The sequence below is a fragment of the Cyanistes caeruleus genome, chromosome 13, assembly GCF_971803275.1.
Source record: "Cyanistes caeruleus chromosome 13, bCyaCae1.hap1.1, whole genome shotgun sequence".
Classification (NCBI taxonomy): Eukaryota; Metazoa; Chordata; class Aves; order Passeriformes; family Paridae; genus Cyanistes; species Cyanistes caeruleus.
In genome coordinates, this window is record NC_141713.1 from 10097371 (window position 1) to 10124938 (window position 27568).

At 38.6% G+C, this 27568-nt stretch overlaps 1 protein-coding gene across 4 annotated transcripts; it reads right to left on the reverse strand.

The window, feature by feature from the left end:
* Positions 1 to 27568, reverse strand: SPPL2A (signal peptide peptidase like 2A). Of its 4 annotated transcripts, XM_086849912.1 has the most exons (17): positions 27340 to 27565; positions 23442 to 23561; positions 22052 to 22234; positions 21200 to 21289; positions 17759 to 17892; positions 15547 to 15698; positions 14700 to 14796; positions 13297 to 13398; positions 12613 to 12694; positions 12280 to 12354; positions 11602 to 11658; positions 11391 to 11444; positions 10848 to 10947; positions 9935 to 10012; positions 9442 to 9602; positions 7364 to 7397; positions 1 to 2827 (listed from the first exon to the last, which is right to left on the reverse strand). In XM_086849912.1, the coding sequence occupies exons 1-17, from the start codon at positions 27391 to 27393 to the stop codon at positions 2796 to 2798; spliced, it is 1605 nt and encodes a 534-aa protein (XP_086706038.1). In that variant the 5' UTR covers positions 27394 to 27565; the 3' UTR covers positions 1 to 2795. The 4 variants fall into 4 exon arrangements, with proteins under 4 accessions (XP_086706038.1, XP_086706040.1, XP_086706037.1 ...); XM_086849914.1 differs by lacking the exon at positions 11391 to 11444 and having other exon boundaries at positions 27340 to 27568; XM_086849911.1 differs by lacking the exon at positions 7364 to 7397 and having other exon boundaries at positions 27340 to 27568.

The window sequence follows — 27568 nt, forward strand, 5'->3', positions numbered from 1 at the left end:
TTCATGGGGGTACATTATGGATTTTTAATTAACTTGGTATTATGAAGTGTTAATTGTTTTTCCATGAACATTCACAATAGGAAAAGGATGAGTTAGAACAAAGCAATTACTCAACTATTTTTTCCAAGTAACATTTATTAATAACATTTTTAAGGTGATAACTTAAGAGTCATAAGGAAGGGGGCTGCTGTCAGTAAACATACAATGAAAAGGTAGTAAGATTTTTTCTACTGAAGTATGACTAGCAAGGCTTTCAACAGTGTTTAGCCCAACCAAATTTAATATTAAAACCATTCAAAATTGCTAGAAGTGTTGCAATCAGTTCTACTGAACTTATAAAACCTCATTTCAGTAGTCAATACTAACCTACTATTGATATAAAATTTTAAACTCCATTCATAATTTTTGTAAACAAAGCACTTAAGCATTTGAAAGAAAAACAAGTTAGTTTACATCCCACTAAACGGCAGCACATGTGTGAAACCTCAGGCATGATCAAGCATGGAGCACTATTAGGCACAGAACAAGACAGAGCTTCCACAGCCAGCTGCTGAATACACTTATGTTGCCAAAGATCTTTTTTATTTATACCAATTATGTTATTACTTACAGCTGAAAATTTAATAAATCCTCCATGTGGAAGATTTCAAAGAGACAAAGAAGTCATCTTACATAGGTTTGTGAAGCTTCTGAGTGCTTTCAATTGTACATGACTTACAATGAGTTATGACTTCTTTATCTGCTTCAGGAATTTTTAGAAACTTCTCCAGAACCACTGAACTTTGGCAGATACTGGGCTTGTCAAAGAGCATAACACATCAAAAGACACATTTTCAGTCTGCTATTAAAACACTGAGGTATGCTGTAATTTATTATGAAATACCAGTTAAATAAAACAGAAGATGACCACTGTATTCTGAGGCTGTCAATTCAAGCTCGAGTCAAGGGGAGGAGCGGAACTACTAACATACAAAAACTGCTTGTAATTTCTGTTTTCTTAGGGAAGCTGCAAACAAGGTGAGTTATCTTACCCGTATCAACTGGCACCACGCTCAATCACTGTGAATGGCAACAACTGATATCCAGGCTGTTGATCTGTCTGCTCCTGACTCTTGCAAACAAAAGTTTAAACTTGATATAAATTAGGTAAATTTCCAGAAAGCCTTTGTTAACTGCCAATACAGATTTTCAATTGTCTTAATTAACTTACTTCCAAAGTAAATCTAGCCAAACTAGATTTAATCAGGGTAATTTTTTTCTGAGCTGACATGCCCCAAACTGAGTACAAATGTCTAGAGGTGACCTTCAAACAAAGGAGGCACTTGCACGAGGCACTGCAGGAAAGCCTCCATTGTCACTGCCCAGCATGTGCTTACTCAGTTGTTTTCTCCAAAGTTCTTGAACTTGTACTTGCTATAGGAATGACATTCATTTAAAGAATAGGAAAAATGTTTTAACAACTACCTGACCTTAGCACTAAGTGAACTCAGTGGTCTCCCCTTGTTGCCTTCTCCAGTTTTCTTTGGTGTCAAGTGTTAGCATTACAGCTATACAAGTTTTCTACGCCTAATCCCCCTCAATTTGCAGTTTCCTGAAAAAATAACAGGTGTCAAACAAACGCAAACTCTTCTAAATGCAAACTAATGATTTAAACTACTCATCCTTTTTCCAAGTCTTTAAAAGCAAGAACAAATTAAGATTAAACAAGCTAAACACATGCCTTTGCCTTAGCTAACACAGGTACTACTAGCACTATTCAAACCTGTTTTGTTTATGAATTGCAAAGAATTTTCAAAAATACTTCAAAAAAGGTATGGTGCAGATGCAAAAGGTAAAAAAAAATAAAAAGAAATCTGTCCTGTCTTCCCCTACCCCTCTGAATTGATCCACAGCCAAATGAAGACCACAAATACACACCTACTCTCAACAGGTGAGAGAAACAGGCCAGTGTTAACATTTTATCCCATCCCTTAAAATAGCACTCACTGAGCAAAAAACCTTTTGCTTTTCACAGCATGTTGCCTGTCAACTATTCCAGGAGCTGTACAGAAGTTTTCAGGACAACGTGTAAGTACCTCCCCTCTTTTATTATTTTTATATGTTTGGAAAGGTATATAATCCAAAGACTTGCATCAAATCTTAACAATTTTAACAATTAAGGCATAAGCCAGTGATAAATGAGGGGAGTGGGGAGGAAGAGCTTACAACCCCACACTCAATTTCCCCTGTTGTTTATTTTATGGCTCACAATGTACATTGACATACACACTTTTCATTGATTTACTCGTAATGGAACTATAGTCACATCCTTCAGTTGCTATAGTTACATTACATCAAACTTTGCACTCAAAATCTGCAAAGAAATCATATGAAGGGTACTTTATTTTTTTCCAAAGAGACCCGATTTGTCTTAATCAAAACTTTAAAGGAACACTTCACTTAAGCTGATACGGGCAAGCAAATTTTATAAAAATATACTGTATAGAAACACGGTTGGAAAATTGCATAGAAAATATCCTTTTATTTAAATCGAAATAAGGCACGGTTTTACTAGCTATGGTTTAGCTGTAAAAATGCGACTCTATTTTGATTACTTTTATGTTATTAACAGTATTTTCCATAAAAATATAGGTGCAGGAATAAAAAACCCTTTTATACAGAGTGGGAAACACTCTATTGTAAAATTTCACCAAATTTACTGTAATTCAGCTGTCAAAAATTCAAATGCTATTTTAATTCAGGATCCCACATATTATTGTCCTCCGGGCTGTTCAGTGGCTGATGCTGTGCTTTCTTCATTTCCTGTGTAATCCAGGTGTTCCATCATCTAAAAAAGGAGGGGAAAAAAAAAGGGAAAAGGGATGGCTCTTTATGAAGAAATACTGCTTTACTCCATTGATCTAAAGTATTTGTTAGCTAAGAGAAATATAATTAAACAAGTGTTAGAGTACATTTTAGCAGTGTACATTTAACAGATCCTCTATAGGTCAGAAAAAATATTTAAGCCAAATAATCAAAGCTCTATTAGCTAATGCTTTCTACTACAAAAAAATTCTCCAACCAAGGACCCGAGTCCTCTACAAGAAAATAAACTCAGAAGTATCTCAATTATTAAACACAGAGAACCAAAAACAATTGGGCTTACACAAATTTTTCAAAAATACAGCTTGCACAACTGAAAGTAGACTCTAGGATCTTACCTGACATTTACTGGTAGCAAGCAATAGCTTGAACAGAAAAGACTAATTTTCTCTTACCATGGCTGTAAAGGCTACCTATATTACAGTTAGTCAAAACTAACTGTAGTGATCACATATCTTTGTAAATTTTTATTTTAAAAAAGATAAAGGAAATGGAACTGCATAGTCCTGCAACAGGACAGAATCTAAACCAGGTTACTATAGAGACTGATTATAGCTGGCATTGGTGTTACTGATTAGATTGCCTGAAATAACTCAAGACAAATTTGTAGCTGTCCTGACTAAAAAGCAGCCTGTTTCCCTATCCACTATTGTATTGCTGGAGGCAATGAAGGCTCTGTCTCTGGGACAAGGCATTGGATGCATTATAGAGGTAATACACACGCTTGTTAGTGTGACAAACTGAGACCATCAGTTTGAGGGCTTCAGAACTGAGCATAACTAACAAGAGGCCGAGAACTGGACAGTTTGGGTAGCTGACAGCCAGAGACAGAAGACACAGAAATAGTACAACTAATGCTGAAAAAACAAAATGTGCCAAGGAGCTCATATGCCCAGAGTAGCAGCATTATTAGGACAAGAGATTATGTTTTAAGCATCAAAAGGTGGAAAAGCCTACTTATGTTCTTTCATAGTGGCATATCCTGCCTGTCTTTCTGTGTAACAGCTGCTCACTGTGTGGGTTCTGATCTAAGCTGGGCAAATTTCCATACAATTATTTTCTTGTCTTACAAGCACCTGCTCAGAATCCTTGCCAGGACAAAGCCAGGCTCTAAGACTGCTGTGTTGTACACACTTTAGTGTGGTGTAATTCTGTGTACAGGGTAAGAAGACTTGTTCAATTAACTTTTCTATTCTTTAGTTATGAACCAGCTCTGTGCCATTCCTTCTTTTATGCCACCAGAATTGTTTCACTGAAAGTACACAAACATACCTTATCAAAAGCACTTTTGCTTAAACAAGCTGTTTCACAGTCAAGCCACACCAGCATGCTATGCAGTAAACACAGATGACAGTTCCAAAAAACAAGTCAGTGGGATTTGGGTAAGGTTTAGGAGAGCCCAGTGGCCACAGTATCAATCTGACTAAGACCAGAAAAGATCTTTTACAACCCTCCCTTCATGTGCCAGAACCATAGCAGTAAGAACTAAGGCAGGCACCAGTCTTGCCTTGCCAATAGACTTCAGGACTGAGCTAAGAGCAGCAGCACACTCAGCCCAGCAGTGAATACCCAGCTCTTGTGCTAATGACAATCTTGCATTTATTTCAGTATATCCAGAATTTTCCTCTAAACTGCAACCAAAAATCCACATCAAAAGTCACCAAAAGCAAAACACTCCCTACAATTACAGAACTCAAACCATCCCTTTGAATGAGGATTAAAGTATTCGTTTCCAGGATAAAACAAGAACAACCTTCCCCCAAAGTACCATATTACATTGAGTCATGCCATATATCCTCCTCCAACCTAGGGAGAATCATCTAATAACTGGCATAGAGAAAGTAATTTTGCTAAACATTTTTGCACAGTCCTTTCCTATTAAATTGACAAAATGCTTCTAGAAATAGAGTTAAAATTATTTCCAATAATTCAGTGTATTCCAAAGATTCTTCTGGTAATCATACAACACTAAGAAGCAAAAAATATACTTTCTTTTGTATAAATGCTGGAGACAGCACCTATATTTAAATTTTAAAGTCTCCACTTAATAATCAGATTTTGAAGTTAACTTTAAAACCAAATGTCTTGTAAAACTCTAAGGGTGTTGGGGGGACGGGGGGATGTTGATATAAATGTTTCAAGGCTAAAAAAGCCACGCCATCCCATTTTTAATTTTTCCTCCACACAGAAGGACAGCCCACAACTTAAAGCTGGGGACAGCAGGTGCCACTCTAAAAGTACAAGATGGCATTTAAGCAGTTTTGTCCACATATGCATCTCCACTGTGGGTTCTCTCAGGACAACCCCTTCCTCAAAGCCTCAGCAGAAGCTGCAGGAATCTTTATGATAACTGCTGCGAGATGAAGGCACTTGCTGCAATCCCAGACAAAGTTGTTAATTTAAGCTAAGAAGGAGGCAAAGCAAATCTGACTGTACATCGTGGAGAGCTCACAAACATTTCTGAAGTGGAAGAGACTTAGAAGCTTTGCTCTCACATCTGATTTTCTGACAATTTTTAAGGGGGAAGTGTTAGGACAGCCTTGTAAGTAAAACATTTCTGTTTAACCTATCTACTAATATGGTGAGCTATTAAGAACTAAAACCAGCAAACTCACCCCTTAAAAAACACTTCCACAGAGCCAAACCAGGAATGGCAGTACAAATCTCTGCCTGTAAGAGCACATAGTACCTATCCACACAGTTGCTTGCAAGATTCATGGCAATAATGTTGCATTCATGAAATTCTTAACTACTCCCAGTTATGATGGATTCAAGTCTCTAAAAATGTGATTATAAAACTTACTAAACAGCAGGTGCATGCTGTGTAACATGCCAGTGACAAATCTGCTGATTTATTATTTTAAAGAGAGATAAGACGTGTTAAACACTTCAAACTGACAAACTCCAACAAGTTGCAAGACTACTCCATGTAGAAGACTTAAGTTGCATTAGGCCACTAGATTTTCCATGATTTTGCTAAAATTATTTCATAGATTATACTGATACAAAAACCAGTATTCTAAAATTAAATGAATTACTGGAAAATAAGTATGAAATTAGTTTATAATTAAGGCATCTATGAGGAGTATAAGCAATCCAGAAACTTAGATAAACCTTTATTTTACACTTCATACTAGCAATACTGCCAGTAAGGTGGCAGGAAAGTAAGTACATTATTCTTCCAAGAAATCTCTGCAGTTCAGTGAATAGTTAAAATGTTTTCTGTGCAGCAACTCATTATAGCTCAAGACTACACCATAAAAAAGCCACACAGAGCATAACAAGAATTTAAGACTGCATCATTATGCAGAAACAGAAATTACCTCAGCTATGAATTATGGGACCTCAGAGCTATCTTAGGGAGTCAAGCATTTGTCATATGTATAAAGCAGAAACTAAAAAAGTGATTTTAACAAACCTATCCAAGAACTCAAGTGCACACAGCAGGACAGAAGAATTCTAAGTTATAAAAATAGCTTGGCCATATGCTTTTAATTCGCACTCAACCCCTCCCACTTCCTAATACCATCTTTGGTTTATATCTAATTTTTTCATTATTAAAGCTTGTTAATGAGACTTAAATTGTTGAAGTACTCTTTCTTAGAAGAAAGAAGCTAATGAGAAAAGTATTTTTAATTTGAGAATTTAAGACACAGGCAGACAGAATTCACCATTCCAAATTGTCTTCAAAACAGACACCCTACATTTTATAAATACACGTGTAACTCCCACAACTATAATTCAAGATTATATTTAAATGCTTAAATTCCATGAGAAGCTGAAATTTGAAAGCTTGCACTGCTCTCTGCAAGCTGTGTGGACAGCAAAAATAAATGCTATCAGTGTTAGCTGTCATGAGCTGCTGCCAAGAAAGGCCAAACCTCGCTGCAGTCCAGAAGTGGTGCAGCAGTGAGGTGACAAGGTCCCAGTCCCTGCTCCCCAGCCCTGTGCAAGCAGTGCAGACAGGACAGGATGAACACTGTGGAGCAGGACAATGACAGAAGGGCTGCAGACATGATTACTAAAGGCAAATTTATAATGCCCACCATTGCAACAGAAGTTACAAACAACAAAGTTGTTGTTCAGCACTAAGCAGGTTTTCACATCTATACAGTGACAGAAAAATCAGGTGAAGGACTGCAATATAGGTGACAGAAGAGGAACTAACACCAACTGCAAATATTTGAAGACAGTCCTATGGTTTGCGAAGTTAGAGAGCAGAGAAGCATACAAAACCTGCCTTCAGGCTTAGGAATCACAGCTCCATTGCTACTTAATGTTTTCCTGCACTCCTTTAAAAAATAAAAAACCCAAAATAGCTAAGGGTGAATACAGATTGGTATCTTGTCTTCAGTTCTACCTTCTTCTATTGAGTAATTAATACAAAATTAAGAGGCAGATGCAGAAAATACTGAAAAGAGGAAGCAGAAGGGGAAAAAGAAGAAAAAAGAAACTGTAAGATGATTACTAAAGTTGCATTAAAAGAAGGCCATAATCACACCTTGTAGCAAAGGCGTCCTGGAGGAGTCCGATACCTAAATAAAATTCATTCCATTATTAAAATCATACACAACAAAACCAACAAAAAAAAAAAACCAGAAAAACCCCCAAACCCCAAAAAGGTAACTAATGGACTATTATTATGAAGTTTAGTCACCTGATGCACTGTAGATGTTCTTCTACCCCTACTCTTAGGACACTGCTCTAGCAACTCTTCAAGGTTTTTCTGTTCCCATGAGAGCAAAGCAAACCTCTACACAAGTCTGGCCACCCTTGTCAATGGGGCAGCTCTGCCTGAGCCTCAAGCACTGATGTAGCAAAAACCTGTCTTCTGACACCTCTGCATAACCTTCCTCCTCCAAGTGAGCACTGAAAGCTGGAGATTTCAACCCTGGAGCTGTGTGGGTTAAGGCTGTTTGGGGTTTTATTTATTTGCTTGGATTTTTTTGAATATTTTCGAATAACACTCTCTGTGAACAAAAAATTAATATAAAAATATTCTTCAGAAAGTTATAGAAAAATAGAAGTTAGTAAAGTTACACAGAGCTCAACTGCACGCTCAATTACAGACAAGTCTAACTCAGGGATGGTGGAGTGGGAGTTGAAATCAATATTTTAAATTGTGCTAGAAATGAAGTCATCTGACTCAAAACAAGCTGAAGTTCAGAGTAGTTTTAATCCTTCACAAAACCAGTTGAAAGGACATGAAATAACTACTATGGCAACATAATTCTTTCAAGTATGAGTTTTTCTACAAGAAGTGCAAGAAATTTTTTGTCGCTAAGGAGACCTGCCAAATTTACTTAGGCCAATCTTACTCAGAACTTAGGTGAGGAAATTAAATTGCAAAGTGTTTTCCCCACAACAAACCCAGAGTTACAGGGCTTCATAAATGCGACCTTGTTTATTTTAGAAGAGCAAACAGCCACCATTCGATATATAAATGCACAGTAAGCCATATTAATTCTGGCCTACAGAGAAACATTTCTATTCACTGGACCTATGAGAGAAGGAGTTGATTTTGTAAACCAAAAGACAGGGTATTTAGTTAAAGATGAAAATCTCCTGAGTAATTTCACACCTAAGCCAACCTCCAGTTGAAGCAGATGTAGTTATTAAACCAACAAAAGGTAGCATTTTGCTAGTGATACTATAGGAGCTGGTGCCTGTAGTTTTATCTTTACAAGAGTTACTCTTCACTTGCACTGACCCACTTAAACTTTCCAATCCAGAAACTGAAAAAGCAGGAGCTGCTTCTGTCCACCATGAATTTGACACCCACCTTCCCCCAGAACAGACTATCCAAGCTCCAAGTTCAACATGACCTAGGTAGAGATGATGGTGCTTCAATTCAAATACTGAACTTAGGTCACAAGCAAAACACAGAGTAATCTTTAGATTGCTCTGTCTTATGATAAATGCCAGCTCCCAAGGGATACTGGCACACCCAGTTACTACAGCAAGTCACATCAGGGGAAATATGCACGTGTCAGCAAGTGGGATTTTAAGAACTGCAATTCCTGGGTACTGTCACACATAACCAAGGAGGAAATAAAGAATATCCAAGACAGCGTGCCCACAGTGTGTGCTGTGATTGGAAGCAGTTATACAACCCAACTATTTTGTTCCTGAATGCTCCATACAATCCTGATGATATAGGCCATTGGTGATGCATGGAAAGTTTCTAAAGCTCTAGGTGATCACCCGTTTTTTTGGAACTGTCTCTAATATAGAACTAGCACAGTTTGGAGTCTGCATGCTTAGTTCAGTGACTCATGTTATACCACATCAAGATGATAGATGAGGAATGTTAAAATACAAGAAAACATTTGAAGTAGATAGAGCAAATTACTTTCCCTCCCTGAGTACTGAACCAGCTATTTCATCTCCCTTGAGTTTTGCCCCACCACGTCAACTACTCAACTAACATTTCCTAAGATTAAAGACAACTTTTCCTTATTAATTCCAGAAGATCTCAGGAAAACTTGGAAAAACTGGATTGGTGATCTATCACCAAGTTCGCAGAGAAGCATATACTGAAAGGAATTAACAACAGATTACTCAAGGCTTCCAGCCTACCTGGTAATTGCTTCCTTTCCAAAACTTCTCCATTTCTTTGCGCCTCCAGGCAACAAGGGAGCTTGTGACGAGTGTACATGGTACAAGATAGAGAAGGGCAGGCTGCCCCATCTTCATCAATGCCAAAACAATGAAAGTCAGCACCATGCCAACGCCATAAGCTATTAAAAGACATTCATACATACACAATCAAGAACAGGAGAATTTTTAGATTAGGTCAATCAATTAGTAAGATAGAATTTCTTTTTAAGCAATATTTTCCTTGTTAATATAACTTTAGAAGAGAAACAATAGGCTGCCCTATATTTGCAAGATTTCTTAAAGCAACACACGATCATAAAGAATAGTCACCTTAAGTATACATAAGCACACTAAAAAGAGTTCCTAAAGAGATTCTGGACAACATTGAACCTTACCTGATGAAAACCATCTAGATCTGCCATTTTAAAAAAGCTATCAAGAAGATCAACCATGCTGAAATATCACAATTTACCTATTGTGCAGGAAATGTAGTATACAGAAGAAGATCTTGCTTGAACATCAAATCTTCTACAATAGGCAACCAGAAGTCCTTCAAGGGAAAAAAAAATTAAAAATGGAAAAGGATTAATGAAATGTTTAGTCATGATTTTTTTTTTCTTCCCAATTTTCCAAATGAAAGCAGCATAAAGAATTTATAAAAAAGCTTCCCATTATGGTATTTTATCTCCTTTCAGTATTTTTTCTGTAAAGGCAAAAACCAGTCTAAGAAATCCTACAGAAAGTCTAGAAAATCAAAACCATAATAGAAATATGAGCCAAGCAAGCTTGGAATTAGAGGTTTGGGGTTTTCAAGCAACCTAATTACATTGTGCTATTTTCAGCTCTCTAATACAGAAGTGTAAGAACCTATTTTTAATACTTTTCTTCAATAGGATTCTCATACTCTTAACATTCAACAATTTTTGCCTGCACATGCTTGATTAAAGTAATTTGCTCAAGACTCCAATTATAGCCAAATTCAGCTCTTCTGAGAAAGATGGAAAAACTTGGCAAAACATTTTACATTACCTCACCTCTAATTACATAGTTTAGAATATGAAAATCCTACGAAGTCACAGAATATTTGCTTTCTGTGAGACTTTAATGAAATTTAGTTAATACTGACAACTAGATTTACCTATGGGACTTGCATTTACTCTGTCCACTACAACTGAAAATAAAAAACCTTTCACTATTTAAGTATCCTGTAACATACTGAGATTTCTTCTTCCACTCTGACTTTTGTTGTATTTTGCACTGACTGATCAAGGCAAACTCCTGCATTTGATTTAGTAATTACCCTGTGAATAAACTCCACGAGTCAGCCGAGATTAAAACTCAAAATATTTATTCATAAGTTACAGTTACCAAAAATATTTGCTCACCTGGGACAATAATGTCTCCAAAACCCAACAATGAAAAGGGCAAGTCACAGAGTGTTGATGCAGAGTGTTCAAGTCTAGGCACTCTAATAACCACGGGTAACTGGAAAACATTATTTCAGAAGCCACATAAATCTCATCTAAAGCATTCTGGTGTTCTGGATTTTTTTGGTTGCTTGAGTTAATAAACAGTTTAAATATAATTAATTTATCATTAATGCAGACTTCAAAATAGGTAGAACCTGAAGTAAAAACCAGAAACCAACATAAAAAGTAGATAAAGCTTAAGGCAACTGGTAAGCTGGAATTTCAGATTTACAAATAATACACACACACACACACACAAAAAAAAAAAAAAAAAAAAGTTAAAACAATATTTAACCATGTAAAGGGGGTAACAAATCTGGATTATTAACCTAACTATAGAATACTGATCAATGATATCCAGGTCCTAAAGAGAAATTTGGACAGTAAGGTTTTCCCCAAAAGAACAGTCTTTTCAGAGGAAATAATTTAAAAATCCAGTATCTGAAATACAATCCTTACTTTCTCATGGGGAGCTGAGCGTTCAGTAGGGACTTCCACCAAGTTTCCATCACTCTAGGATCAAACCCAAGTCAACAGGTATTTAATACTTATAAGAAAATAGCAGAAGCTGGCTATATTTTGTGAGAAAGTTATGACGAAAAGCACACTATGAATTAGTTACACAGAGTCAGTACTTTAATGCTGCACATATCACGATGACTGTTCATACCTTTTCACTGTTTCCAAAAGGACCAGCTGCAACTTCAACCATTATACTTGCCCCATTCTGAAATTTAAGTTATTTTTCAAAAGTTAGTGGTTTAATGAACCAGAACTTTCATACTACATTTATAGAAATTGCTTGTACCTCCACTTACAATTCGGGATTGGAAAAATCCTGAATATCAAAGGGAATGCCCCGGTATTGTACAGTATTATACTGCTTTGTTTGGCGATAAAAACATGTAGTCCAGCCTAAAATGATGTTAAAAAAAACCCCAAACAACAAGTCCACTAGATGTAGCTGGAATTTTAGATAAAAACATGTCAGCTTTTTCTGCCATGAGCTTTCTGCTTCAAAATAAAAGCAGGTTAAACTTGCACACAGCTCATACCACACTGCAAATGATCACTGCAGAAAGTACTACAGCATATTCCAATAAATGGCTCTTTAAAGAAAAAGAAGGGAAAAAAATGGAGGGCAGACACTATCCCTCACACTAACTGGGGATGGTTTACTTTTAACCGTGTGATTGCCATAAAAATTTAGGCCATTGTTGTCTTACACGGGGAAAAATGGAAATCAGCTTTTCCACCTTGAGAATACTGCAAACACTGACCTGTTTGCATAAAAATACTCTCCCAATGACGAGACATTTTTGTTCTTACAATGAATTCACAGACATACCTTTGTGATAAATGGTGTTATGAAGACAAAAAACACATCATATAGAAGGAGGAGGCCTAGAAGTATTACACAGGACTGGCAAAAAAAATGAGAAGAAAATATTACTGTGGGTTTTCAAGTATCACACAGCTAGATTCTGGTACCATTACTGAAACATGTTTTAATCTGGCATAACATTAAAAACCGGATTAGTTTCTTTTAATAATTATTAAAAATGGTAAAGATGAAGCTTTTTAATATATATTTCTTGCATATTGAAAACCTACTTCCTGACTGTAAACTTGCAGATTCATGGCAGCAAAGTATTATCTTAAGGTAAGCAACTTACAGTACCTTAAAGTTGGGCATTTTCAGTGTTTTAATGAAGTTTAGGCAGAAAGCAACTCCCAAAATATCTTGCAAAATCCAAGCCCACCTACAAAAAAAACCCAAAACATTTTTACAGGTTGTTCAAACTGCTGCTGAAATTGAAATTTTTCTGGAAATAGCAAGGAGAATTTCTCAGAAAGCAAGAAAAAAATTTTCAGGATTACTGCTACCAAAACCATGAAAGTCCTAGTTTCAAGATGTTCAATTTATGCCAGCCTCTGATCATAAATAGGTAACTGTTTGTGTTGGTAATGCCTGGCATAGAGTTCATTTTCTTCACAATAGCTGGTATGTTTTGGATTTGTGCTGGAAATGGTGTTGATAACACAAGGATGTTGTAGTTACTGCTGAGTAGAGCTATTCCCTATGTTATTCTGCACCTCTTTTCTTCTGTGGCAATCATTAGCAATCAAGCTAGTTCTTCCTCATCTTCATAGTTTTTTGTAATTTCATATTACCATACAGCTCATTTGCATTGCTTTGTTCTCTATTACTCCCATGCTTGTTAAGCTTCAAAATACTTTCATGATTTTTTTTAAATTGGCACTGGAGTTTAGAAGCATGCTGTGCTCCAGGATTAGCTGTATGCTGGGAAGTTCATTAACACCAATTATTCACTCTACTCTTAAGTCAGAATGCACCACTTACCTATCTTCATTTCGAAATACTGCCCAGACAACAGCTGCTGCTATGCAGAATATAGCAAGAAAAATAAGCCTCACTTCAATGGTTTTGTTGGAACATGTAATCCTAAAAGAAAATAATTAAATTAAAAGAGAAAGCCTTCAACAGCCAAGACACACACCTGTGCTATCACACATCCTTAAGCTGACAAGGTGTTGTGACCCCAGGAGTTTCTCTTTTGCCTGTCTATTCTGTACAGATTCAGGTGGCATTGTGTTTACAACTGCAGTACTTCTCTGGGCTGCACTAAAAACCTGCCAAGAGGGGCTTGGATGGCCTGTCCTCATTCTAGCAAATATATCCAGGGAAGGCAGCAAGCAAATGAGTTTGTTTAATCCATTTCTGTCATGCAACAATTACACTGAGCTACATCAGTGAGGGACAGCCATGTCAGAATTGCACAAAATGGTAGTGGTGAGAAAAATCAATTTTAGGACACCTAATACAAGATTAAAAATGAAGTAACCATGTATTGCAAAATTGTGAGCCCATATCCATTTCTACCACATACTCAATTTTCTGTGATAGTTTTTGAACTGACAGAAGTAAAACCTCTCCTGCAGCTGACACAAAGCCTGCTCTTTTCTACTTGATTACTACCTTTGATGGGCTACTGGATCACCTGACATGAATGTCCTACATTAAGCAACATGCAAATCACATGATTCACATTCATGGTTCATAGGCATTGTTCTTTTGGGGAAAAAATATGTGTTGCATTAAACATTCAGTAAAAAAGTGAAAATGCAGGAAAGGAAAACAGGGACACTCCCATACACCCTAAAACAAGCAGGACATTTAATTCAGAGTGGTAAGAAGCACCTATGTGTGCACTAGTAACAAACCACCTAAGTGAGGACTGCAACTACAACCTTCTAACATGGGTGACACGAGCAATGTGTCATCCATGCTGAAAGTTAAAAATTGGCAGGTACAGTACAGGTTAAGAAGAGGGAAAAACCCTTCTGCTGCCTATAGCAGTACTTGCTCCAAACATCATCAAATGCGCAGGATCCTCCCCTTAACAGAGTTCCTTGAGGAACAAAATAAGCACATATGACAGACAACCAGAATTTGGTAAAACCAAGCTCAGACAGCCAAGAGAGCTTTCAAATTTTATTACAGAATACTTTAAAATAAAGGTAATGCAGCAAATTTACAACTATTTTAACTGTTGATTATGCTACAGATACCTTTAATATTTATTAAAGCAGCCTGTAATTTTCTTTTGTAACTATCCCACATATTAAAACCATACAGAAAATAATTTGTCAAACTGTTCTAGTATTTTCATGCTGCCTTAAGTAACAACCAGGAAATACCCAGAGGAAACCTGTCATTTTTAGTAAGTGAAAGGTGCACAATACCTGCACTGCCCAAATGGGATTTCCCCTATTAATGCTGCAAGACAGTTGTACAGACTCATCGCAGATGCCAGGCAGAAGACTGATATTATAACATAAACTAAATAAAAACAATGAAGACAGGAATCAGTGACAAAAAATAGAAAACAGCAAATAAAAACAATAACATGCATTCAATATTTTGTGTTCAAGAGGTGTCTGGACTGGCACTGGGTGATGAGGTTTAAGGGTTACAGTGACTGTACTGAGAAGACATTTGGAATGGATGATCTTGAATGTCTCTTTCAGACTTGAGGATTCTGTGATTCATGATATAAACTGTTTATAGTTATAGGAGTGCTCAACAGTCATTGGAGATCATAGTCAGACGAGTATAGAAAATGCTGAGTTCTGAGTATCTCTGCTATGACAAGATTCTCATCAAGCAAAAACTTGACTCAGAGATATAAAAATTGCTTTCTAGCCAGATCCTCACCAAAAAACTAAAACCAAACACTAAACTCCAACTAGCAAAACATGTTTTCATCAAGCAAACTCTAAACACTACTAGGTTGTCACTGCCATCCTCCCAAGAATGTCAATATCAATCATAAATTTTTTTTTGCTCATCATTAGTCACCTCTCCCCCACATGGCTTCATTCAGAACAAGCAATCTCAAGGCAGTAAGACAGCTGAAGAAACCTCTCCTTTAAGTAGCAACTGCATCCTTTCAACCCTCAACTCATGCATGGAGAGAATAATTTAAAAAGTTGCATTCGTTTAGTTTAGAAATCTAGTTTTTTAGGCTTAAAACATTTCATAAGATCATGTAGAAAAATAAGTTAAATTAGATTGTTTGTTTTTTCTTACCTAACCACTTGTAGAAGAAATAAAGTAAGACCAGCATGACACAACAGATGACAACAAACAAGATAACTGTTACAGGGGTGAAAGTAACATTTTCTTCCTTCTTCCATCGGGTTTCTCTCTCCCCAGGAGTTGCTACTGCTTTCAGATTCTCACTGTTTTATGAAAACGACAAACACAATTACCTCAGATGACAGATTATGAAAATGTTCTACTATGACCAGAATTGATGGTTATAGAACATTCAGACTGACAAAGTTTCAGTTTAGTTCTTCATACTATTATTAGACTTAAACAGAAAATGGTATGGTTATTGTTTGAATTTCTCTCCGTTTTTAATGAAGATATGCATTTCCAAACTAGCACAGATCACAAGGAAAAGATTAACTGCACTCATTTCCAATGGTGTAATTGCCAACTATAAGGGAGCATACCCAACTGATCCATGTGAAGAAATGTAGTACTACACTCTTAAACTGCTTTTCAGGATGCACACACTGAGCTCTATTAGTGCATCACCTCTGACTACAAAATTTATTGGGCTAAATGTAGACAATCTGATAAATATGTCTACAATAAATCAAAATCATACTTAACTCTTAAAACCTCATCTAGACATTAAGTGTCTGCAAAACCCATTCAATTCATGTGAGCAGAATGAAACTAGCTAAGCACTACCTCTTTTACACCTCATAATTAGAGTAAGTGAAAGAGAGGTGGTATAATTGGGGATTTTCACTGGGAGTAAGATTTCTGTGCATACATACTCCATATTTATACTTCACCATGCAAAATAAGGAGACTTGAATTGCTGTGTTTGTTCTTTGAGCAGAGAGCTCTTCTACTCTTTAGTACAGACCTAGTGCAAATTGCCCATCAGATAGCGTGTTCCTGAGGAATCCCAGGACCTACCTACCAAATGCTGAATTCAGCACTGAAACAGCTACCTTCAAAAGAGAATAGCCCACAGGAGCAAGGCACCTTGTTAGATGAATCACCTTCTCAGAAGACATGCTTTGAATAAGCAGCTTTTTTTAAAAAAATAAGCTTGCCCTAGATTTATGAAAGAACACTAACTAGTTTAATAACTTACATCTAGGTATTTTTAATATGGGAGTCTGCACCACATTTTGTTATTTTAGCATTCTGTGCAACCACACCCTGCAGCACTGCAGGGTGAAAAAGAAGCATAATCAGATCCAACCTTTAAGAAAAGAAGCACACACACCTCCTCTCCTTCTACTTCTTTAATCTCTTTTAAAAAGCTAATTTGCATAACTATGGGAAAAAGGAAACCGTTGTTATCACATACAATCCTCTCCTTGTTGTTCTGGGGAGCAAAGCACCAGAACACCACCCGAGACCCTGAAGGTAGCAACACACAGTGGCCCATTTAGCATACCCAGCCACCCAAGAAACACTGCAGAATAATGCCATGCTCTCAAAGGCCAGCTACAGCCAGTTTAACCCCAGACTAGTAACAATTCTGTACACCACTTAAAGCTGCACATCCCTCAAGGACAGTGCAGAAAGCCCCACTACCCCTTGTTTCCCCTGCCTTTGCCACTTTGTTCTGCACTGGCACTCCCTCTTCCCTCCACAGGGACTGCTGCTGCCTCCTTGTCCTTGCCCAGTCCTAGAGCTGCTGCAGCCCTGGCTCTGCTGCTCCACCAGATAAAACACAAAGCTGAAACACATAAACCAGGCTGGATTTTATCTGGAGCCAGCCAGACAACCAAACTGTGCTTCCCATTGCTCCTGGTGACAGGAGTGCTGCACAACCAGCTGGGATGGAGCAGCTGCACAGATCCCTGCCGATGCAGACACTACATACAATATGTATTTACCTCCTGAATCACTGTACTTGAAAGGTGTAACTAAAACACCTAATTTCTGTTGTGGATATGGGAGAATTATGATGCTAGTTACAGAGTATTTGGTAATTTGTCAAAATATTAACTCACACCTCCTCCCAAGAGCTGCATTATCCCTCAGGGACTGTTACAATCTGTGCTTGAGGTTTCTCAAAGACCACTGGTGATTTTTCAGAGGTTACAGTGCTCAAACATTTCATGACAAAGCAGCTAATTGCACACAGATCTTCTAATTTTTTAACTACCAACCTAAAAGAAAATAATTTCTCACTGATCATAATGACAGTTTTCACAAGCTTTGCAGTGCATGTAATTTAAGCAGTTCCATTTAACAAACTTACAGTTCTGCTACTCCACTCCAGTAGCCTCCCAGTGCCACTGTAAACACAGCAATTAGGAAGATGACAACCATACTGTAGTCAAACTCTGGCAAAGGTGGTGAATACAGAGTCACATTAACTTCACTTCCAAGCACCTGAAATATAACATACAAGTTGGCTCATAAGGAGAACAAATGTACGTGATTTCCTACTCGTAATCTACACAATGCTGAGAGGAAGTTTTCAACTCACTGCACAAGACATGTCATATGTCTGTCTAGCAATGCTTTCCATGCTACCTTTCAGGATGGTCAGGTTTGGAAACAAATCTATTATCAGTCCTGTGTAAATACAGAGATACCACAAGAGAAAGTGGTACCTCTTTGCATTCTTTCCACACTTCTGAGAAGCTGTGCCTCTAGCCCAAATGCCTCCCCAAAATAAACCAAGTGCTATCAAAGACATTAGCTCTGCAGGAAAGTGCAGCTAACTCAATCACCTTAAAATACAAACTCACAGATCCACTGAGGTATCAGCAGATCTGCCTCTAGCTCTCAAACCCACAGAACTCAGTTCAGATACAGTCATGAGGCTTCAGACAGAACGCAGTGACAGCTCAAGGTGACAGAAAGTTATTTACCAACAGCTTCACACAAACACGATTTGAGATGGATTCAAATGAAAAGAAAGCAATTTCAAGCTATTTAAAAAAATTTAAGACCTAAGGAAAAAAGCCAATCGGCTGAAGTACGCAGAAGAAAATCAGAGAGAACACTGAAATGTAACTGGTACTGAATTGTGCAAAAATCTTGAAAGCAAAACCAAGGTGCTTTCATTTGACTGAAAGGTGAAATTTAAAAAACAAAGAAAGGATGATAATTTGACAGGAAATGGAAAGTAGTAGGGAAGACAAGTTTGCTGTTGCAGTCAAAGTCCAGACATCTAAAATAATTGTGCAGTGAGAACAGACTTCAGAGATGCAGGAAAAAAAACCAGATTTGTTTACAGTCTGCATGTGAGATAAAAGCAAGACAGAAGAACAAGACAGACAAGTTTGGCTTCAGAAAGATCAAACTGGCACTAGAAAGACTGAATGGGAAGCCCAGTAATAGAGTGGAATACATTGGCCACATATGAAGAAAGCTGAATCATTTCAACATCTAAATTTTCTAATTGCAGATAATAACCTTTCTGCAGGCTAAAGAAGTCAGAATCATTCTTTTTGCCTGAAGTTATGGAAGTTCAGAAAACAAGGAATAAAATTAAATTCTAGTGAAACACTGCAGTTGTATGAAGTGGAGCATAACATTAAAGGGAAAAAAACTCTATTCAAATTACAGCATCCTCTATGTAAAAAAAAAACAACACAAACCAACCCAGAAAAAGAAACTAAAAACCCAAACAAACAACCCCAAACAACACACACACAAAAAATCCAAACAGCAACAAGAACCAAAAAAAAAAAGCCAAAAAGAGGCCTAAGAGACTTATACATTTTTAATATTCAGTTCCATCATATCTTAATCCATTTTTTCCTTTAAGTTTCATAAATCTTACAAAGTATAATTCACATTAAATCTAGAGCAATTGTTTCTTTTTCTCCTATTGTTCCTCTCTTCACTAAAAACTTCCTAAATCTCAACTTCCACCACAGGGAGCACTAGAATGAAAGAGAGTGCATCAGGTAACAAATCTGCAAGACAGCTATCCACTAACTAAAAGGTTTCTAACACACTGCTACTGCTCTCAAGACTCTTAACAGACGTGTCCCTAATGGTGAAGGCTAACAAAGATTAACAGATATATAACAGAGATTATTTACTTGTCAAATAAAAAGAATGCTTATATAAACTACTTGCCCTCAGACTGGTGCTGTCTCTCTCTTCTAAATAAAGGGAGGAAGCTAGAAGCTTTAAAGTGAGTTAAACAAGAAATGCAACTGTAGTAGGAAGTGTACAATGGCTGCTGGATTCCAAGCAGAGCATATCATTCAAAACAGCAGCTGCCACTGACATGACAGAAAGCTTTGGCAAAGAAACGGAGGAGAACCAGGAAAGATCACTTGCAGTCTAGGCTGGTTCTCCACTACTTTTAAGAAGGCAGTCTCATTATGAGACAAAAATGAATTCTTTGATTCAGCAGCAGTATGAGATATCACCTGGCACACCGCTCTACAGCAGAGGTGCTTTGGTGAGTTACTCCAGCTGTACAGAACTGATTCTAAATCACACCACTCCAAGCATAACTGGGCAATAAAAAAGAAGTGCAGAGAAGATCCAGACCTAACTTGCCCTAGGTACCTTTCACATTAATAGGGCATTCTAATATCACTCCAGCAAGCAAACACTTATCTGACTTGAGGAAACAAATCTGAAGACAGAGGACAGCCTGAACCCAGCCACAGTACTTATCAAGACTGTGGCAGTCTGAAGACAGCACAAACCCTCATTCATCTCAGTGCTCAGCAAGTAACCTGTCTTTAATGACGACAGTAAACAACCAAAGTCCTACAAATCTAGGCAGTTTCAGTTTGCATACTTACCTAAGACAACCTTCCATGGCAGCTCTGAAGGTTAAGAGCAGAAATGGTGAAGTGAGCTTGTAAATGCAACTCAAGAAGCTAAGACTACCCAGTGCTAGCCTCTGCTATCCCCAGAAAAACATGTGCAACACAATTCCTGCTTAGCAAAACTATTCAACACTAAAGAAAAAACCCAAAAGAACAATATAATAACAGCAGAAAAAGCCACACTGAAGAAAAACTACTGTTTTCTTTAAAACCCCATGCAATGTTTTGTTATCCTAAAATTCCATGCCAAGGAAAAGAAACTCCAAATACTCTCAAAACAAACTCCCCTGCTTATAAAGTGTAGGAGATACCACAACTACTGCATTTTAACAACATGCATTTGGCATCTCACCATCAACTCACCCACAGAAACTCAAACTACACTGCCTAACCACTCTTTAGCTGATGCTGTCACACTATACAGAGAGAGCTCATCATCTGGCAAAGGTAAAAAACCTCTCAGTCTTTCCTCAAGATCCAACCTGCTCAGGTGCTGCTTGCCTGAAAGCTCTGGTGCCAGTAGGTACAAGCTTCTGCATTAAAGGAACAGCCCTCTCAGGCCACAGCTCTTCATGTGTGTCAGGCACCTGCACCTGTATCCAAATCTAACGGAAGAGACAGCTTATCTTGTTCAGCAGGAAACTTCTAAGGTTCCCCATCTCCAGTTAGATATTGTGTTTCCCTTTCTTAGTGTTCTAATCAATCAATCTCTCTTGCTCACCTGATTGGGAAGACCAGTAATTCCACAACTAAATGTCCATCCTCTCTTAGGAATGAAAGCAGTATCTAAGCATATTCAAATCAGGCAGACATCCAGACCTGACCTGAAATTAATCTCTTCGTTCAAATACCTAAGTTTATACAACCATAACATGCTGAAGTTCTGTACTTACCAGCTGCATATCTACTATGTCATTATATCTTATAAGAGCAATTGGAAGAGTCACATCTTCAAAACCAGTCTTGTTATCTGAAATAGCAGACTAAAAAAGAAAGCATAAGTGATAAGTATGTTGAGCCTATTTACAAAGCAGATTTTATCTTCCTACAAATAACCTGAAATTGAAATGATAAATCAAAAAGGTCATTCATCACTCTTTGTAAAAGGTTAATAAAGAAAAATGTTCTTAAATCAAACCAGATGATACTACCAAGACCTCTGAAATCATACAGCTCTTGTGCTTTTATAGTATTACAAGAGATAATCAAAACTGTTTTTAATTTCTACTTCTAAAGCAAGATGAACTTCCTGTGATAATCACACAAATTCGTAAATTGTACATACACTTTGCAGCTGCAATGGAGAAGAAAAAAGCAATGAGGTATCACAAGACCTTTTTTTATTTCCAGTTTTGGATTACATTTCCCTAGCTTATTTTTATCACACATATCTAAACCAGTATCATCTATGTTTACACGGAGTTCAGAAGGCACTGAAATCAGGGAATGACAAAGACAAGTATTTGGATCCAGAAACATGTTTGATGTTTCAAACAACAAAGATACAAGGAACATTTAAAAATCCAGCTCAGCTGTAGCTCCTCTGAGCTGATGTGAGCCAGCACTGCACAGCCCCTCCAGCACACAGCTCTGTGGGGAGGGTAAATGACTCGTGCTGGAATCCCACACGTGATCAGGGTCCTCTGCTTTTGGGGCTTCTCTCAGCTAAGCTGCACAACACTGCACAGGACCAAACAGACAAGACACTATTTCAGTACAGAAGAAAATTGTTTGTTGTAACTTACCAGCTTAGGTTTACTGGCAATCAACAGCATTTTAGCACCCAAACTTTGTGCTATTCTTGCTTTCTCCAAGAAAGTGCAGTTTCCTCTCATCACTACAACTGCTTTGTCTTTCATTAAGCCAGAAGGAACTTCTGCTGAGCTGCAGAGGACTGTAGAAGTCAGGTTTTCCAGAGTGCTGAAAGTCTGCAGAGAAAGAGGGAGAAAATATTTGTGATTAAAGTAGGAAATTCAATATTACAAACAAATTAATCCAGATGATTACATTACTATGCTCTTTACCTGGAGATTTGCCAGGAAGAGGTGTAACAGAAAAAAAATTTAATTCAGGAACATAAAATCACAGCAGCAGTTTCTGCAACCTGCAGTACTGAGGGACATTTAGAGCAGCATAGAGCTGAAGTAATCTGGCTATTTCTAAATGCAATTTCACAGAAGGCAGTTTTGTAATTTAAGCATAAGAAACTGATTACACAGAAAAATCACTACTTGTAGTTCAGTGGAATCTGGTGTACACTCTGTGATATTTCCAGGCTTTACAAGCCAAAAGAGCAGTGATGGATACAACATAATCAGAGGTCCAAAGTACAAAGCTTGTTTAAAACCAGCTGTTTAGTCTAATAATGTATTACTTTACATCATCATCTCCTTAGCTGAAAATTTAATTTCATATCGACAGTTATCTTGAAATGATTGTCAGTTTTCTTAATTTGGTCAAGGCATCCCAGTGGCCAAAGTGGCACAGCAAAGACATCTGGGACAATAAATGATTTTTACTATGTCTTACACTGAGTTAGTCTGTGAAAGAACAATAGAAGGGAAAGCAGAGTGCCTTGATCACTCCCAAACACAAAGTATTTCCTGTTTATAAGAATGCCTAAAGAATATTTATTTCTGCCTCATACCAACACATTCAGAAAATATAGCATCATAGTACATTTCAGATGATCTCCTATTACATCACCTGTTTTCAAGACATTTAAACAGTACACCAAACTGATGAGCCAATATAAAAAAAAAGTTTCAGAAGTTTATCAATTTTTGTAAACAAATAAACAGAACTTTAACTCACAAATATAAAACTTAGACATAAAGATAACACCCAAAGGGAAAAAAATTAACAGGATAAAATTAATAAACACGTAAAAACTGGATCTAAACACAGAGAGAGTATTCTCTTTGTAAACTCTAGAAACCAACTATTTAAAGGATAGAAATGTTCACTATAGTTTGTTTTTTTTGGAGTGAGCTGGGGAAGGGGACAACATGAACCAAAATGGCAAATATTCAGTATAGCATGTATTTAACACAAAACTCCAAAGACCAGTTTTAGTTGATTCAAATTCATATTGCACTCTAGTTTTCTCAGAGAGTATGTCTACAAGCTACTTACAGCATTGTCCAAGGTTTTTGGAAGAGATACCCAATTAGAATTGTAAATGATGCAGTATTCCTTGGTTACTGGAGGCACTCCACTTCCAGAGGCATGCAGGATGCCCTCATCAGCAGCTACCTGCAATAAATCAGAGTTTTCTGAGTTACACTAAGTTCAGAATATCAGTTATGTATATGTAAACATTCTTCTAAAAAGCTTAAGAAGAGAAAGAACTACTACGAGAAAAGGAATTTACTCAACTCATTATTTTACATAATGACAGATTCCATGAGACATGGGGACCATAAGAGCAGGCTGGAAAATTTGTAAGAACCTAGTTACTATATAATATTGCTAATCCTCTTTGCAAATACAGTGTATTTATGACATATACAATTCATGTCACCAAGCAGAATACCAGCAAGAAACCAATGCAAATTACTTCAGATACTCTATCTTGTGCCTTCCAAAAAGTGTGAAATTTTACATGGAAAGCAATTAGAACAGTACATGGAAAAGAGATGAAGTTCCAGAGTTTTCCTTCCTCACAGACTCTATAATTTTCCCTACTAATAAAGTAGGGGCTTATATGTATTTCATAAAGATATATATGCATCATATGACAATTCCCAAAATATCTTTTTGTCAAGTAACTGTAAACACAAAGTGATCAACTAGTGTACCTTAAGAAGAATTTGTGTAGTCAAGGAAATACTGGTGATTCTCAAGATTAGAGTCCCTCACATAATATGATTCCTGTTACTTACAAATAGAGCTGAATTTTAAAACTTTTGATAATGTTAGGAATGTATACTTCTCTGATAATGTTAGGAATGTATACTTCTCCCCAAGCAAAAATAATGGTCAGGTATCTAAATGGATAAATGCACAGACTAAAGATAAGATGCAGCTACAGCTATAAAGCAGTGAAAACAAATGAACATTATTTGCATCTCAAAGAAGTGTTGTGTAAAAAAACTGGAAGATGTTCTTATTACAACTCTTTGTCTTGAAACCGACCTCAATAGCAAGAAGCATCATCAGAGTAAACAAAAAAAAAAAAAAAAAAAATACTGCTGTAAATTTCAGATTTGTGTAAAAAGCCACTAACATACTAAGCTAGAAGTAGGGATGGGTATGGGGGAGAAGCCTAAACAGTTAGATACACAATGCTAAGCATTAACAGAGCTAGAGAGGCATTTCTCCTCAAGCAGAAGATCTGTATTCTGCAGCAAGGGAGAACTGGAGAGAAAATAAAAGCATGTGACGATATTGTTTCAGAGGTTTATGTCTGCCTGGTTTGAATAGCAAAAAACCTTCTTCAGAGGAATCCATTATATTGGCCCCAGCGCATGAACATCTGCTGGGAGAACTGTGTCAAAGGGCCTGAGCACATTAACTGTTTAATACAGAACAGTTCTTCAGCTGTCAGCTGAAATAAATTGTTCCATGATTTATGATCAGCACAAAAATGATCAAGCCTTCCTCTTAAGTGCATTCATCTAGAAGTACAAACTAATGGTGAATTAAAAGCAGTAAAGACTTCAACAGGTGCAAACCCCAGAGGCTTACATCCATTAAAAGCTCTTTCTGCTTCACCAAATAGAATTATAAGTGTTTTCTGGGTTCCAGGAAATCAAGTGTTAATGCTACACAAGCATAAATCTACCTAGAAGGAGTGATTACTTGCTTATTTGATATGCATGTTTTGTTTGGCAAGCTCCCCTTCTCTGGGGATTAATCAGGGCACACAATTCATCCTCATGAGGTGGAGGGAGGCAGGATCTGAGCATGACGTGTACCCACACCTATTCATTGCTGAGCTCCAGAGACAGCATTTAGAAGTTAAAAATTAAAAGAAATGCTACATGATGTGCCTCACTTGGAACATCCCCAGGGAAATCCTCTTGCATCCAGCTAAAGTCCTGTTACTTTCTAATCACTTCAGTATCCTTTCACAACAGACAAGGGCTACTGGTTTGGGTACGTGGCCTTGCAGTTGGCTATGCCACTGAACAAATCCTACTCTCAGCATACATACAAAGCTAACATTTCTCACCAAGCACATTTTCAACCTTATTACTTAGGAACAAGACTAAGTGTGTGATCACAAAAACATCTCTTGAAAAGATTAACCTGCTTCCCTAGGCTGATTTGCTCTGGCATAAAAGCATTTCCACATGGAGAAGAGGCATGACAGCTGTCCTTACCTAAAGGGGTATCACCATCTCCTTTCATTTCAGGTTCAGGCAATTCACAATGGCCCCTCATCTCCAAACAAATCCCTTCCCATTTCTGACACATAGATGTCTCATCATATTTCCTTCCCTTATCACCTTCAAATTTTTTGTTGTATAATTCCTTATCTTTGATAGAGAAGAAGTCTCATTCTGTCTCTTAATCCCTTATTTTCCAAACGTGTCCCTGTCACTGCAGGGATATAAGCCTGGGCTGACTACTGAGCTCTGGAGTGTACCAGTAACCCCGCCATGCAGAATACAGGAAATCAGATGAACCAGTAGACACAGAGACCAAACCAAGCCTATATTTATAATACCCACTACAACTAGTACCTAGATAAGACATATAAAAAGTCAAAGGTACAGACTAGGGAGAAGGTAGCCTGCATGGAGGAAGAGACAACATAAAACCCACAAAAACGTAAAAAGGCAGGGGAAAAAAAAAGCCATGAACAGAACAACCATCAGTTCTCTGTTCTGCAGGTGACCGTGTGACACACACAAATTCTCCCTCCCTCCAGGCACTGTGACCCAGGAGAACAGAAGCCCATGCTCAGAGAGCAGCAGTGATCCTTCCCCAAACCCAACTCCCCATGCTGTTGATGTCAAGCAACTGCTCCTGAGGCAGAATGCAGAATAGCCTGGTCCAATGCTCATCACTGCTACAACTGCATCTGTAGAGCAAAGAAGGAGGCAGGACATAGGGCCAGGAGTCTTGTAAGAGGGCAGAAGCATCTTCCCTTGTCAGCAGCAGCAAATCATTGGGTTAAAGAGCAAAATACCACTTCAGAAAACCCCAACACACCAGTGACAGCTACATGGGACTCAGGAAAAGCAAGGGAGACAAGTTACTTCCCCCACAGGCAATCTCAAGGTAGTAACAGACTGTTGCTGTGCACCTGTTGTTGAGCATATTCAAAGGTGACTTCCTACACAGGCAAGAAGTATTCTGCATCCTGTCTTACCAAAACAAGATGGACTCCATTAAAACTAAGTACACAACAAAACCTCAAGAACAAAACGATTTCGTGGAACAGCATTTAATGCACGCATGCCCTTTATACTGCCTAAACAGATTATGAAGGTTTCTGACTTCCCCATTTCACTACCCCATTTGGTACAAGGTGGTCTGCCAGATTTCCACAACAATGTACACCTGCAGAGAGGGAGAAGCTGCGAGTATGTGCCATACCGAAACCAAAACTGAAGATAAACGAGGCCAAACTCAGGACACATACACATACTAGAAGCTTCCCCCTTCCCCAAATTTAACCACCAGGTTTATCCACGCAGGCACCCGTGAGATTTGATATCTCAGCTCTCAAAGCGTGACCGGAGCTGGCCCGGCCTGAGCTTCCCGGGCCCGGTGGGGGGAACCGAGAGGCCTCGCCCGAGGCGCTGCCGGGAGGCCCAATCCCCCGGGCCGCACTGCAGCCCAAGCCGCCCGAGGCGCCCGGAGGCAGGGGCAGCCCAGCCCAGCCGCGGGAGACGGGAGCTGCGCGGGCCCTGCCCGCCGCGGCCGGCGAGCTCCCGGGAACGTGCCCGGGGATGAGGCGGGCGGAGGGAGCCCCTCGGCCGGCAGCGAAGGGAAGCGACAGGCAGCGCCATCCGCCAGGGCCGGCCCGGTGGCGCCGTTCGGCCCCAGCCGGCCCGGCAGCGCGGCCCCGCGTCCTTACCAGCGGGAGCAGCAGGGCCCCCAGCGCGGCCCACAGCAGCCCGGCCGCCCCCATCGTCCTCCGCCGGCTGCTCGGGGAGGAGCCTCCCAGGGCTCGGGCTCCGCACGCCCCCGCGGAGCCTTTCACCGGCTCCCGGAGCGGCGCCACTTCCTCTTCCGTCCGCCGCGGTGCCGCTGCCGCCGGCCCGGTGCCGGGACGCCGCGGGCCTCCCGGCGGGCGGTGCGGCCCT

What these genes read in the sequence shown, in the direction of transcription:
- SPPL2A (XM_086849911.1), bottom strand. Translation starts at nt 27,393, where the DNA reads ATGGGGGCGGCCGGGCTGCTGTGGGCCGCGCTGGGGGCCCTGCTGCTC. An exon ending in ATCCCATTTGGGCAGTGCAG is followed by an intron (nt 13,399 to 14,699) that starts GTATTGTGCACC and finishes ATTTTCTTTTAG; the next exon opens with GATTACATGTTCCAACAAAA. An exon ending in TGGAGACATTATTGTCCCAG is followed by an intron (nt 10,013 to 10,847) that starts GTGAGCAAATAT and finishes TTTCCCTTGAAG; the next exon opens with GACTTCTGGTTGCCTATTGT.